Genomic DNA, 14,204 nt, shown 5'->3' with positions numbered 1-14,204 from the left:
TCTCAGGCAGGGAGACAGGCTCAGAGTTCTTGAACCTGCTATCTAAGAGCATCACAGGAGTAGAGCTGAAGTCCCCTGGCTTCACCTGTCAGCCCGCCCACTCCACAGGGAGCAGGGGACCGAAACGGTCATCCTCCAAGGACCACACCGGGTTTCCAAGGTTGGCGGCTGCGGCCGGAGCAGAGGCCTGTCAGTCAGAGACAGAGGCCCGAGAGCCCCCAGCGCGAGACAAGCTCAGCTACGGGATCGAGTGGCGGAGCGTTCTCAGGGCGGCCCTGGGAAGGCTCCGGAGAAGCCCCGCCTACACGGCCCTAGGCCGACTCCCGTGCAGTCCCACCAGGCCCTGCGGCTCGCTATCCGAGTCGGGGGCGGGGCCTGCCGGGCTTCCGGGCGGCGCGCGCTGCGGCGGCGTCGTGACGTCATCGGGAGGCGTGTGGCCGCGCGGCTTTGGCGCGAGCAGTTGAAAGCCCAGCGGGGCCCGGCTGCGGGTGCTCGGGAGGAGGTCGCCGCCGGGAGAGCCTGCGGAATCCGCGGAGCGGCGTCTGTGGAGGCGGTCAGTGCTGCGGGGAGACGCGAGCGGCCACCGGCGGTCGCTGCCAGCCCCGCGCGGGTGGGGACGATGGACAGGCCTCTCGCTCGGCCCCGCTCCTGGGACTCGGCCGCGCCGCCCGCTCGAGGCGGGCTCTGGGCCGCAGCGGGTGCCCCGTCTGAAACCTCCTGGCGCTCCGGTTCCTTTCCTGGCCGCTTCCGACTCTGTGTCCGCTCCACCGCCCCCGCTGGTGCTTGTGGGGTGGAGACGTCCTGATTTCCATTGGCGTTTACCTCTGATGGGAGCCCTCGCAACACGTGACTGGTTAACGTAAATCATGTCAAAAACGCTGTTTTTGAGTTGCACTTGCCGCATGTCCAGTGCTTGACGTGGCCGGGGGCACTGTGTTGGGCAGCACACACACGCAGTGCTCCCACCATCGCAGCGAGTCCCTTGTCGTCCCAGAAGATGGGACCGAGATCGGTCAGTGTGAGTCCCGGAAGGACCGCACCCCTGAAGTGTGTTCTGTTCTCTTTTACAGACTCGTTTTCCAGGTGTCGGAATAATATCGTAGAGAAAATGCCTATTGGGTGCAAAGAGAGGCCAACCTTTTTTGAAATTTTTGAGACGCGATGCAGCCAAGCAGGTACTGACAGATTTTATATAAATTGATCAATTGCAGTGAGCAATGTTTTCAGAAAAAATATGTAAATACGCATGCTTGCTGGGAAGAATCCAATACTTCACGTTTTTGTTTACACTATAAACTTCTTTATGGAACCGTAAGTCCAGTTAAGAGAATGAACATTTACAGTTACCAAATGATAAGAAACTGTAATTTCTTACTATTTAATCCTGGTGATTAAAGAGGAGACTGGCCCCTTGGTTGGCAGTAGAATTAATTTTAAATCACAGAACCTCCAGCAATTAAGAATCATTGGCAATTTTACTTTGTAGCAGAAGTCATAGTTTTTATTCTCAGTACTCCTAACTCTTAAAAATGATTGAGGGTCTCAAAGAGTTCTTCTTTATGTAAGTTGTCATATTAGAAGTTAAAAATAAGAACTTTAAAATATTTAATAATTCACTTAAAATAAAAATAAAACCAATGCATATTAACATGAATAACATTTTCATGAAAAATACTTATTTTTTTTTTTTTAAAGAGAGTGGCTTTGTTTTACATTTTTTCCATTCTCTTTAATATCTGTCTTAGAAGATGGCTGGAACCTCATACCTGTTTCTGTATCCAGTGTGTTGCAATAGTTGCTTTGGTAGAGGTCTGTGAAGAAAACCCAGCCTCGCACAGTAATGTAGTTGGAGAAAAAAGGAGTATTTTAATAGTCTTCATTTAATTGTTTGTATTTTTCTTCCATACTACACCAAAACTTAAGTGGTAATTTCTTAAAAGTTGCAATGTAGAATCTGAAACCATGTAATGAAATGTTCTTATTTTTAAAAATGTATCTTTATTGTTGAAAGTATTACGATATCCCCCTTTTTTCCTCATTGACCCCCCTCCACCCTGCACCTCCCCTGTTCATATTCTTGTTATATTAAATTCTATTATTCGTTCTTGAACTTTGAATCTTTTATCCATATTGCAACATCATGCATTGATTATTTTGAAAGTGCCTGTGTTTTGAATTACAAATATTCCGTATATTAACACATTGCATTAAACAATCTATATTAATAAAAGTGTAATATGCAAATCAAGCGAACAACCCAAGAGCAGAACAACTGTCCAGATGACCTTCCAGATGACCACGCTATGACAACCACTGGTGCCAGGCCAGCCAAGGCGGGTGTGATGCCATTGGTCCGGGGCCTGGCCGTTGCCCCATGATCACCCTGCAGAGGGAGGCCCAGGCCACTGGTTGGCAGGGCGATTGATCAGTCCGGGGGCTCCATGATCGCCCCAAAGAGGTAGGCCCAGGCCACCGACCTGTGGGCTGTGGCGGGTGGGCCGGGCCTCCCTCTGCGGGAGTGATCCATCGCGGAGCCCCGGCCGGCCGGGTGGGCAGGGCCTACCTCTTTGGGGCGATCAATTGCGAGGCTCCCAGACTGTGAGTGGGCATAGGCCGAGCTGAGGGCCCGGCCTCCCCCCCACCCCCCAAGTGCACAAATTTCATGCACCGGGCCTCTAGTATTAAAAATAATCATACTTGTTAGTTCACTGATGTCATCAGAAAAGTCTTTTAAGATTGGAAGGATGTCAAGCTGACAGCCTGGTAAAGTTTAACAAAATTCTAATTCTCATTTGAAAGCTCACATTGTTTCATTGCTGTTGTTTTCCCTCAGTGACAGGCTCACTTCATTCATTTTTGAAAAAATGTCTCCCAAATCATCCAACTCAGAATGAGTTAGTTTGTCAGTCATTCTTCCTAGTAAAAATGGCTTTCTGTGGAAAAAGTGCTAATTTACCTCACACTCATCACATGAGTGCTTTTATAGAGAACTATTGTAGTTAAATATGCAGAAATGCTTTATGCATACTTTTCATTTTGTCACAGGGAATATTAAAAAGACGTGTTTTATAATATTAATATTGGGCTTTAATAAAACTAATTGTTACTACTTCATTAAGGACATTTTAAATTAAACTGGCTTTTTGGTTTTGGGTGTATTTTTTAACAAGTGCATGGTGATGAAGAATACAGTGACTAGTACAGTTTGTTGCCACTGCCTTGGTTCATGCAAAGGTGTCATCAGTTTCACTCACCAGTGGTGCAAAGTCAGCATTGTGAAAAAGTCAAAGGATGCCTTGGTATTATTATGAAAATAGTTTTGACCTAATGAACCTCTTCAAAATGTCTTGGGGAACTTTCCCCCATGTGGTCCACAGAACACATTTAGAACAGCTACTTTAAGAGTGCGTAGATCAGAGTAGAAGTTTTGCCATTTCTCTTTAACAGATAATCTTTTGATTCCCTTTTATTTGTGAGTCTACAATGTAGACTCTACATGTTCCTTATACCTACAGATTTATCACATCTACTTATGTAGTCTCTATAAACAATTTGAATTGTGTCTGTGGAATGCATTCTTACTATGGTTTTTGTTTCTGAATCGTGAATATAAAATAAAGAAAACTTTAGAAGAGCTAATAGAGTTAAGAGCTATCTCCTTGTAGCTTTTGTAAACTTGTTATACCTTGCTACAGATTCATAAAAGAACAAATGATCCTGTTTAATTAATATACTTTAACAAAAGTCATCCACAGCCCAGATCTCAAGCCATCTACAATCCAAATCTCAAGCATCCTTTTCTTTGTTATGATCTTGACTGGCTCATGAATTTTTCTGTGTCTCTGATTAAAACCAAAATGAGATTTTTATTTTTCTTACAGATTTAGGACCAATAAGCATTAATTGGTTTGAAGAACTTTCTTCAGAAGCTCCCCCATATAATTCTGAAACTGCAGAAGAATCTGAATATAAATCCAGCAGTTATGAACCAAACCCATTTAAAACACCACAAAGGAAACCTTATCATCAGTTGGCTTCTACTCCAGTAATATTCAAAGAGCACGGTCTAACTCTGCCACTGTATCAATCTCCCTTAAAAGAATTAGATATGGACAGATTAGATTTAGGTAAGTAGTAAGTTGTAGACTAGAGAAAAATATGAAGTAGGAAATCAGACAAACCTGTATTAAAAATCTCTGCTGTCATTAACTGTGTCATATTGGTCAAATCTACCTCTCTGGCCGCATTTTCCCCACTTAAAAAATGGAGATGATGAAAAAAATATCTGATGATAAGTTTGGATTAAATAATTCTTTTTTACTCAATAAATCCCTTTTCCTCCTTCCTTTGATGAATATATCCTGCCTATTGAGATTTACTAAGTTGTATCTTACCTATACTAAAACAACAACAACACTGGGACTTAATATTAATTAAACTATATTCCTGCAGGCTGTCAGGACAGAGATGATTTTTATCAATATGCTATAAATCCCTTGATTTGATAGTAGTTTCCCTGGACTATGTGCCAGATATTTCCAATCAAATATTGGTCATTTAAATATTTGTTATTTAAGTAACATTTTTAAAGTTATAGTGAATACATAATTCAGTTGACTAGTCTCAAGACATTTTGCTTTTCAGTTTACTTTAAATTCATTATTGAAATGTAAGACTTAAGCTGTTTTTAACCTACTTTGTTTGAACGTGTATTATTTTTTTAAAAAGTTATCCCTGAAGTTCTATGAGGAACTGTGCTTCTCAGCAGTCCTTCATTTTGCATAAAATATGAGTTTATCTTACCATTACTCAGCTTATTTATGAGAGTCTCAAGTTTTTTGGGAAATTTGTATTTTGGTATGTACTTGTTTTTGCCTGGTTCATTTTTTTTTTTTTTGCTTTTATGCTTTATAGTTGCATTTTTATTGCTGAGCCAGTATTGATACTTTATTAACTAAAGTTCTTTGTTTATATTAGGGTTTCTTTGTACATGTCTTTGGATTTTGACAAGTTTATAATGTCATGTATACACCATTACAGTATCATACAGAATAGTTTCACTGCCCTAAAAATCCCCTACGCTCTAATTCACCACCACCGCCCTCCCACAAGCCCCCTGAACCCTTGGTAACCACTGATCTTTTTACTGTCTGTGGTTTTGCCTTTTCCAGAATGTCATATATGTAGTCGGAATCATACAATATGTAGCCTTTTCAGATTGGCTTCTTTCACTTAGCAATATAAGATTTCTCTATGTCTATGGCCTGACAACTCATTTATTTATCACTGAATGATGCTCTGTTGTATGGATGTACCAGTTGGCTTATTCATTCACCAATTGAAGGATATCTTAGTCACTTCCAAGTTTTGGCAATTATGAATAAAGCGGCTATAAACATTCATGTGCAGTATTTCTTGTGTGGACTTAAGTTTTAAACTCATTTGAGTATTTACCAAAGAGCGCATTTGGCTGGATCCTTTGTTAGAATTGTATTTAGTTTTGGCCCTAGCTAGTTGGCTCAGTGGATAGAGCGTTGGCCTGTGGATTGAAGGGTACCAGGTTCAGTTCCAGTCAAGGAAACATGCCTGGGTTGCGGGCTCAATCCCCAGTAGGGGGTGTGTAGGAGGCAGCCGATCAATGATTCTCATTGTTTCTATCTCCCCCTCTTCCTTCCTCTCCGAAATCAATAAAAATATATATATTTTAAAAAGAATTATAGCCCTAATAGGTTTGGCTCAATGGATAGAGCGTCGGCCTGCGGACTGAAAGGTCCCAGGTTCGATTCCGGTCAAGGGCATGTACCTTGGTTGCAGGCACATCCCCAGTAGGGGGTTTGCAGGAAGCAGCTGATCGATGTTTCTCTCTCATCGATGTTTCTGACTCTCTATCCCTCTCCCTTCCTCTCTGTAAAAAAATCAATAAAATATATATTTTTTTAAAAAGAATTATATTTAGTTTTGTAAGAAACTGAAAACTTCCAAAGTGGCTGTACCATTTTGCATTTCTACCAGCAATGAATGAGAGTTCTCTTGCTCCACATCCTCACCAGCATTTGGTGTTCTCTGTTTTCTATTTTCATTCTAATAGGTATGTAGTAGTATCTCCTTTGGTTATTTTTTTTAAGTCCATTTTTTTTTTTTCTGATTAGGACCTTTTTAAAGTGAATAGGGAAAAGGTGAAATTTCAAAATACAGGTTTAGCTACTTTTTAACATCTTTAAAAGTTTCATAGGAGAAGGAGGTGGGATATTTTGTTGAAGTGGGGTTTTTAACTTATACATTTGGCTTATTAGTGATTATATCTACTCCCTCTTACTTGAAAAATGAGAATATAGTGCAATGTTTTGTGTGTACTACTACAAATAGTTTTCAGTTTGGTCTTTGCTTAGTTTATTAACACTGATATGGCTTATTTTCCCCACAGCTTCTCTAAGTTAGAGATTGTAGGATCAGTTAAAGCAACTATTTTTAAAAGCAACTTTTAAGAGGAGTAATAAGTGCTTCAAGTGCCCAATTTGTGATATAAAAAGTAGGAACGTTAAAAGACTGTAGATTGCATTTGATAGAGTGATATACAGCTTTGAAAACCCCATCTGAGCAGTATTGTCTGAGAATGTAGATGTGTTCAACAGGAATGAAAGCATTATGTGTTGCTATCTATAACCCACTTTTCTAATCCTTGCTAATTCACTCAGCTAGTATTGGTGTAGTGACTACAACATATCAGGCAATTATTGTGGTTGCTAAGGATGCTGTTATAAGTAAGATAAGATCTCTACCTCAGGGAACTCATAGTCTAACAGGGGAAACAGGAACAGTGTATGATAAACTCTGCAGGGAACGCATAGGAGGGCACTCACTTAGTCTCACCTTAGGGATAACTAAAGTTTTCTGGAGAATGTAGTTTCAAAATGGGAGCCTGAAAGAGGATGTTCCAGGTCAAGAGAAATGAGAGAAAGAAACAGTTTGTGCAAAGGCCTAGGCTGAGAGACCATTGCAGGATATGCAGGTGGTTGTGTGCAGCTGAAAAGAGTATGAAAAATGTCATCATAGAAATTAAAACATTAGATCGTGAAGGCCTTTGTTATGAAGTTTGAACTTGATATTGAGAACAAGGTCTTGAAAGGTTTTCTTCAGAAAAGTCATATGGTCAGATTTAGTACCTTGGTGATTTTCAGTAAAAGTCTTTTCCTTTACCCTTATCTTCCATGATAACTTAGTACTGTCTGTAACTTAATAATAGGACAGTGATGGCGAACCTTTTGAGCTCGGCATGTCAGCATTTTGAAAAACCCTAACTTAACTCTGGTGCCACATATAGAAATTTTTTGATATTTGCAACCATAGTAAAAGATTTATATTTTTGATATTTATTTTATATATTTAAATGCCATTTAACAAAGAAAAATCAACCAAAAAAATGAGTTCGCTTGTCACTTCTGACACGCGTGTCATAGGTTCGCCATCACTGTAATAGGAGATAGCACATTCCACTTGGTCTTCTATTGGTGCACATTTCAAAAAATTTCCCACTATATTCTGAACTCCTTGAGGTTAAAGCTGTATCTTGATTGCATTATTCAAAATGCCTTATGTGTATTATATACTTTTAATAAGGTTGTTGAAATGGGGGCAGACATCCGTTTGGGGGAGGAATCGGCAAACTGAGATGCCAATTCAGACTGAATTCCCCATACGTTCTCCTTTCCGGCATAGACGAGACTGTTTTTAAATACTTCCAGAGAATGAAAATTCACAATATAGAGCATATATATCCTCACTGAATTATTGTACTCTTTCAGGAAAGCATGTTACCAATAGTAAATATAAAAGTTGTTGCACAATGAAGGCTAAAATGGATCAAGCAAATGATGTTATCATCCCACCTCTAAATTCTTGCCTTAGTGAAAGGTATGATGAAGCTATTATATTAAAATACTTAAATGAAGCATTTACCTACATATGATATTTGTTTTTATAGAAATGCATCTAATTTTCATACATATTTTGGCTGAGAACTTGATAGAGGATCTTCTATTTTTAAATAACCTCCTTTTAGGTTGAGTTCTTTACTATAATAATTTCAACATTAGGAACATTTACTTTGTTTTTCGTATCATGTTGAATTCACTGATTTTTCTATACTATGAAGTTTTTAAGTAAAAATACTGATGATAAAAACAATGCCTTTGAAATATCAGTTTAAATTATTTGCATACTTTGAATCACTGGAGAGAATATGATGCTATTATCGATTCATTTTACATAATTTTTAACTCAAAATATATAATTCCTGGCAGCTGAAATTTATGAGTACTTTATATATTTGAATGGCATTTGAAACAAGTTAGTGTTTATTTAATTCTTCATGAAATGTTACATTTTTAAAAAAGTAATATAAAATATTACAAAGTGGTATAATTTTAATAATTGATATGACTGGGAGTCCTTATTTTTTCAATAAGATTAGTATTTTTTTTTTTGCCATTTCTGTTATCTCTTAAATAATCTGAGGGATTTGCTTTGTTTTGTTTTAGTCCTGGTATTCTACGGTGTACACATGTGACACCACAAAGAGAAAAGTCAGGTATGATTAAAACCAAGGCTTTTTATTTTTTAAATATTCTAAATTTTAATAAAAATAAAACTTAGTAATTTTTTCCTTGTTTTACCCCCAGTGCTATGTGGAAGTTTATTTCATACACCAAAGCTTATGAAGGTAAATATTCTGCCCAGTTTATTTTTGTTATGTAGTGACAACAGTGCTATACCTTTGCCCTGAGATTTACAGATATGCACCTACGATCTCACAGAGGCATTCAATAAATGATAAATGGGAAAAAAATAAATGAATGAAAAATATTCTTAAAAAATATTCATCAGTGTCTTTCTATGAAATAAACTATTTTCTTTATTTCCAGGGTCAGACACGGAAACATATTTCCGAAAGTCTAGGAGCTGAGGTGGACCCTGATATGTCTTGGTCAAGTTCTTTAGCCACACCACCAACCCTTAGTGCTACTGTGCTCATAGGTAATTCTGTCAAATGTTTTTATAAGAAGGTAGATGATGTTGATATATCATCATCTCTAATGCTGTTAAAAAGAAAATATGAAAAAATAATTAAATAGTAATTAGATAATCCTGCCTTTAATAAATGTATTAGTTCAAAATAGTTTTATTCTGTTTAGTGCAGACTGTTATAAATCAGAAGTACATTAGATGGTATTCTATAGGATTCAGGTTAATTTATATGCAAACCAGGAATTTTTTTTTATTCTAGCAAAAATGCATTCCATTTTAATTCATCTTTAGCTGGAAATTTAACTTTGCTTTGTTGTTGCTCAGATGCAATAATACAGGTAAAATCATGTTGAAAATTAAAAAGTGTTTAACATTTAACATGCCTTTAAGCTGTATTATTGTCTAAATAAATGCTAAAGTCTACACTCACTAGCTTTCAAGTCATGACCCCACAGTTTCATCTGATTCTTCAAGTCTTTGCAGACAGTATTACCTTAAAGTCAGTATCACCAAACCATAATTCCCTACCACCTTGTGAATGGTACTAAGAAAGTGAGTAATATAGCTTAATCACTCTGTTGCTTGACCTTTCTAAATACTATACTTGGATCAATTCTGTTTCATATGTGTCATTTAATTCAATAATGTATGTGTCTTTTGATGTCTGTCCAAAAAATATGTAAGTTTTTGTATGAACTTTATTATATGATGTACAATATGATATAGATCAATTGAATTTTTTCTTTTACAGTCAGAGATGAAGAAGAATCTTCAGCTGTATTTCCTAATGATACTACTGATGTACGTAAATATGACAAATTGATTATGCTGTTGCAATTGTTTATTTTAGGATGCCTTGAAAAATTATTTATATTGCATTTTTTTATTCCTTAATTTATGATTTATCTAAACCTTTAAGAAAGTCTCTAAACCTGTTTCTATATGTGATTTTCTTTGACTTCCTATAAGAAACTCTGCTGTCTCTCTGTTTAAGAAGAAATTGGATATTTATGGATAGTAAGAGTTTATGTATTAGTGATTTTAAAATGTAACTTTTGCCCGGCTGGTGTGGTGTGACTCAGTGGTTGAGCATTGACCTATGAACCATAGGGTCACAGTTCAATTCCCGGTCAGGGCACATGCCTGGGTGGTGGACTCAATCCCCAGTGTGGGGGTGGCGGGAAGGGGAGATGTAGGAGTCAGCCAGTTAATGATTCTCATCATTGATGTTTCTATTTCTCTTTCCCTTTCCCTTCCTCTCTGAAATCAATAAAAATATTAAACATATATATATAAAACTTTTGTAGATTTTGAAAAGCTATTTTTCTGACCACGATGAAGGTTTGAAGGAAAATGATAGGTTTATCCCTTCCGGGCCAAACAATGAAATAAAAAGTCAGAGAGAAGCTAAAAGTTATGGTAAGTTTTTATGTTTATTTGTTTTTAATTGACATAATTGAAGTATTGTTTCTCTTAAAGAAAAAACATATTCTTCTTTCTTGATGACTGAAGGTATTGAGGGAGAAACTAACTTGATTTACATGAAATTGTTAAAGCATCATGTTAAGACGACTATTCAAGATACTGTTTTGACACAAAAACAAAACAGAACCCATTACTCAAAACTCAGAAAGATGAAGATTAATACTTATAAGTAACAAAATGTGAAAGCCTTATTTTCTAGTTAGAGAGTAACTGTGGTTGCAGATATACCAAAATTACCTAATCATGTCATTGCAATATTGCATTTTTCTTAGTTTGTGTGTATGTCTGTATAAATGTGTATAAATGGATATCTGTGTGAGTGTGTAAAATCAGATTCTGCTATCGGTTGTTGTAGGGCCACAAAATTAATTTGGACCATCTGGTTTGATAAATCTTAGAATATTAAATTGTGTGTATATATAGTAAGATTGGGTGAATTTTAGTTATGTAAAGCTGGTAAAGAAAGGTTATTGGTGATCAGAATATGAATTAAAGTCTGAGACATTGGAATTAGTCTTTATTAGAAGAACAGGAGAAGGGTGGGTGCTCCCCCCAAAATAGCAAGTACTCAGGAAAACCACTTAACGGTTAAATTATGTGTTACACAGTACATACTACTTCTATGAAAAAGGTTGTGACAATCAAATAAATTATATTTGTATTATAAAATGCTATTAATTTGCTTCTGTTTTAAATTTTAACAGGATTGGGGAATCCATTGGGTAAAGTAAGTGGCTGCAAAGACCATTTTGGAAAGTCAGTGCCAAATGTCCCAGAAGATGAAGTACATGAAAAGGTTGGAGATATTTCTGAAGAAGATAGTTTTTCATTATGCGTTTCTAAATATAAAAAAAGAAATCTACAAAAAATAAAAAATGGCAAGACTAGGAAAAATATTTTCAGTGAAACAAAAAACGATGAATGTGAAGAAACAACTAAAAAACAAATAAAAGATAATAAACAGTCATTTATATCCAAAATGGAACCAAATGACAGTGATCCATTAGATTCAAAATTAAGGATTCAGAAGCACTTGGGGAATGGAAGTGGCAGAATCTCTGAGGAGGCTGTACAGTCTCCAGTCTTTGAATGGTCTCAGCTAACTCTCTCAGGTATAAATGGAACCCAAATTGGGAAAATATTGCAAAATTCTTCTTGTGACCAAAATAATTCTGAAAAAGATCTCATAGGTACAGAGAAAGAATGTACCAACTTTATTACTTTAGAAAATTCTTTGCCACGTATTTCAAGTGTACCAAAGACAGAGAAGATATTAAAGGAGGAAACAATGGTGAATAAGAAAGATAAAGGGCAGTGTCCTGAATTGCATGAAGATTCCACTCTTGTGGTAAAACACACAGTATCTGAAACTTCCCTAATAGCTTCTCCTCTTCAGGGTATCAAAAAGTCTCGAGTCAGGATAAGAGAATCACCTGAAGAGACACCGAGTGCAGTTTTCTCAAATAACATGACTGATCTAAACTTTAAAGAAGATCCTGAAGCCTCTGAAGGTAGATTGGAAATAAGTACTATTTTTTCCCAGAAAGAGAGTTCTTTATGTACAAGTTCAATTAATAATGGAAGCCATCCAGTCACTATCAAACATACTTCTGTAGCTTTGAAGAATACAGGTTTAATATCCACTTTGAGAAAGAAAACTAAAAAGTTTATTTATACTATAAATGATGAAACATCTTATCAAGGACTAAAAATGCAGAAAGATCAAGAATCAGGACTAACTAACTATTCTGCCCAATTTGAAGAAAACACTTTTGAAGCACCATCTACAGTTTTAAATGCTGATTCAGGTACCCTTTTGTGTGTTTGTGTGAATAATACATACAGTTATATGGATGGTGATAAGTTCTCTTATTTGAATATGTGAATCTTTCTTTAATCTTTTTTTAAAATCCTAATCTGAGGATATGGTATTATTGATTTTAGAGAGAGAGGAAAGAGAAACATTGATGTGAAAGAGAAGCATCAATTGGTTGTCTCCTGTATGCACCTGACTGGAGATCAAACCCACAACCTGGTTATGTGCCCTGACCAGGAATCAAACTCGCAACCTTTCAGTGTAGGGACAATGCTCCAACCAACTGAGCCAGGGCTCTTTCATCTTTTTAAAAAGCATACTGCCTGTTTTCCTTCTGTAGTTTTTTAAAATCTCTATATCTTGTGCAGTTGACCCTGAACAGCACAGAAGTTAGAGGTGCCAATCCCCATGCAGTTGGAAATTCGAGTATAACTTTTTACTTCCCCAAAACTCAGTCATCCTTGATATCTGCAAGGAGAGTGGGAGGGGTGATGGGGATGGGGGGACAAGGAAAGGGGTGCTGTGGAGGCACAGGGGCTGGTTCCAGGATACCAAAATCTTCAGATTCTCAAGTCAGTTCCTTATATGAAATGGTATAGAACAATGCATCCACTCAGCCCTCTGCATCTGTGGATTCCCAACCACAGATGGAAAATACAGTTTTCCATCCATTGTTTGTTATTATCTGTGGATGCAAAACCCAGAGATACGGAAGACCAATGGTATGTTTATTGAAAAAAAATCCACATATAGGTGGACCTGCTCAGTTCAAACCTGTGTTGTTCACGTGTCAACTGTATTCAATATCAGACAATGTCAATATATATTATTTTTTTCATTGAAATTTTTATCATTGTTATAAATTTTCTATCTTAAACATTGTTTAGGCCTTTGATACCAATGTTCAAAACCATTTCATCAAACTTGGATCTGTTTTCATGGTATGTCTATAATCATCACTCTTGAGACAGAACATCCTATATAATAAAAGCCTAGGTGGCGTCACACCCTCGCGTGATGCCCACGCTCAGCGACGTCGCCACAAGATGGCCGCCGCAAGATGGCCATGCGCACAGTGGAGGTGTGGCCCAGCGGCCACTCTGTGCAGTGAGGCCTGGGGGTCCCACGGCTCTGCGCTGTGTGAAGGAGGCTGGTCCCAGTGTCTTCGCCACCTCACAAGGAGGTGGCGGGTCCCGGTGGAGGAGGCGGGTCACGGCAGGGGAGGGCAGTTGTGGGCGATCGGGCCTGCAGGGGAGGGCAGTTGGGGGTAATCAGTCCCTGGCAGGGGAGGGCAGTTGTGGGCGATCAGGCCCCAGCAGGGGAGGGCAATTGTGGGCCATCAGGCCGGCAGGGAGGACAGTTGTGGGCAATCAGGCTGGCAGGGGAGGGCAGTTGGGGGCAATCAGACAGGCAGGGGAACAGTTAGCGGGCGAATAGGCTGGCAGGCAGAAGCGGTTAGGGGCAGTCAGGCAGGCAGGCAGGCGAGTGGTTAAAGCCAATGGTCCCGGATTGTGAAAGGGATGTCCAACTGCAGGCAGTCGGACATCTCCTGAGGGGTCCCAGATTGAAGAGGGTGTATGCTGGGTTGAGGGACAGCCCCCCTCCCCGTGCACGTATTTCGTGCACCAGGCCTCTAGTGTAATTTATAAGCATCAAGAGGTTGACTGCATAATTCCTGCTTTAATTTCCAGTGTTTATTATATGCAAATTGGGAAATTCTATACAAAATGTGCTATTTATTATGTATTTTCACTAAAGCAACTGAAAAATAGGAAAAATGCTAAGTTGAATAAAGTAGTGATTTTTTAAAAAAATCTTTATTGTTCAGATTATTACAGTTGTTCCTCTTTTTTCCCCCCATAGCTCCCCTCCAACCCGG

General features: G+C 38.3%; 1 protein-coding gene across 2 annotated transcripts in view; it reads left to right on the top strand.

Annotated features, from left to right (window-relative positions):
• The first annotated feature begins 577 nt into the window (after positions 1–577).
• BRCA2 (BRCA2, DNA repair associated) overlaps positions 578–14,204 on the top strand; it is an 85,088-nt gene continuing 71,461 nt past the window's right edge. Inside the window, exons 1-10 of one of the 2 annotated variants that reach the window (XM_023751171.1) lie at positions 578–859; positions 1,071–1,175; positions 3,882–4,127; positions 7,803–7,911; positions 8,538–8,587; positions 8,679–8,719; positions 8,922–9,033; positions 9,776–9,825; positions 10,332–10,443; positions 11,214–12,317. In XM_023751171.1, the coding sequence (XP_023606939.1) occupies positions 1,109–1,175; positions 3,882–4,127; positions 7,803–7,911; positions 8,538–8,587; positions 8,679–8,719; positions 8,922–9,033; positions 9,776–9,825; positions 10,332–10,443; positions 11,214–12,317 (1,891 nt within the window). In that variant the 5' untranslated portion in view covers positions 578–859; positions 1,071–1,108. Of the gene's footprint in view, positions 1,176–3,881; positions 4,128–7,802; positions 7,912–8,537; positions 8,588–8,678; positions 8,720–8,921; positions 9,034–9,775; positions 9,826–10,331; positions 10,444–11,213; positions 12,318–14,204 lie in introns of both variants that reach the window. The other variant, XM_006085488.3, reaches the window with a different exon arrangement.

This window comes from Myotis lucifugus, unplaced genomic scaffold (assembly GCF_000147115.1).
Source record: "Myotis lucifugus unplaced genomic scaffold, Myoluc2.0 scaffold_19, whole genome shotgun sequence".
Taxonomy (NCBI): domain Eukaryota; kingdom Metazoa; phylum Chordata; class Mammalia; order Chiroptera; family Vespertilionidae; genus Myotis; species Myotis lucifugus.
The sequence above is the reverse complement of the archived record's forward strand: the minus strand, read 5'-3'. Positions and strand labels throughout refer to the sequence as shown.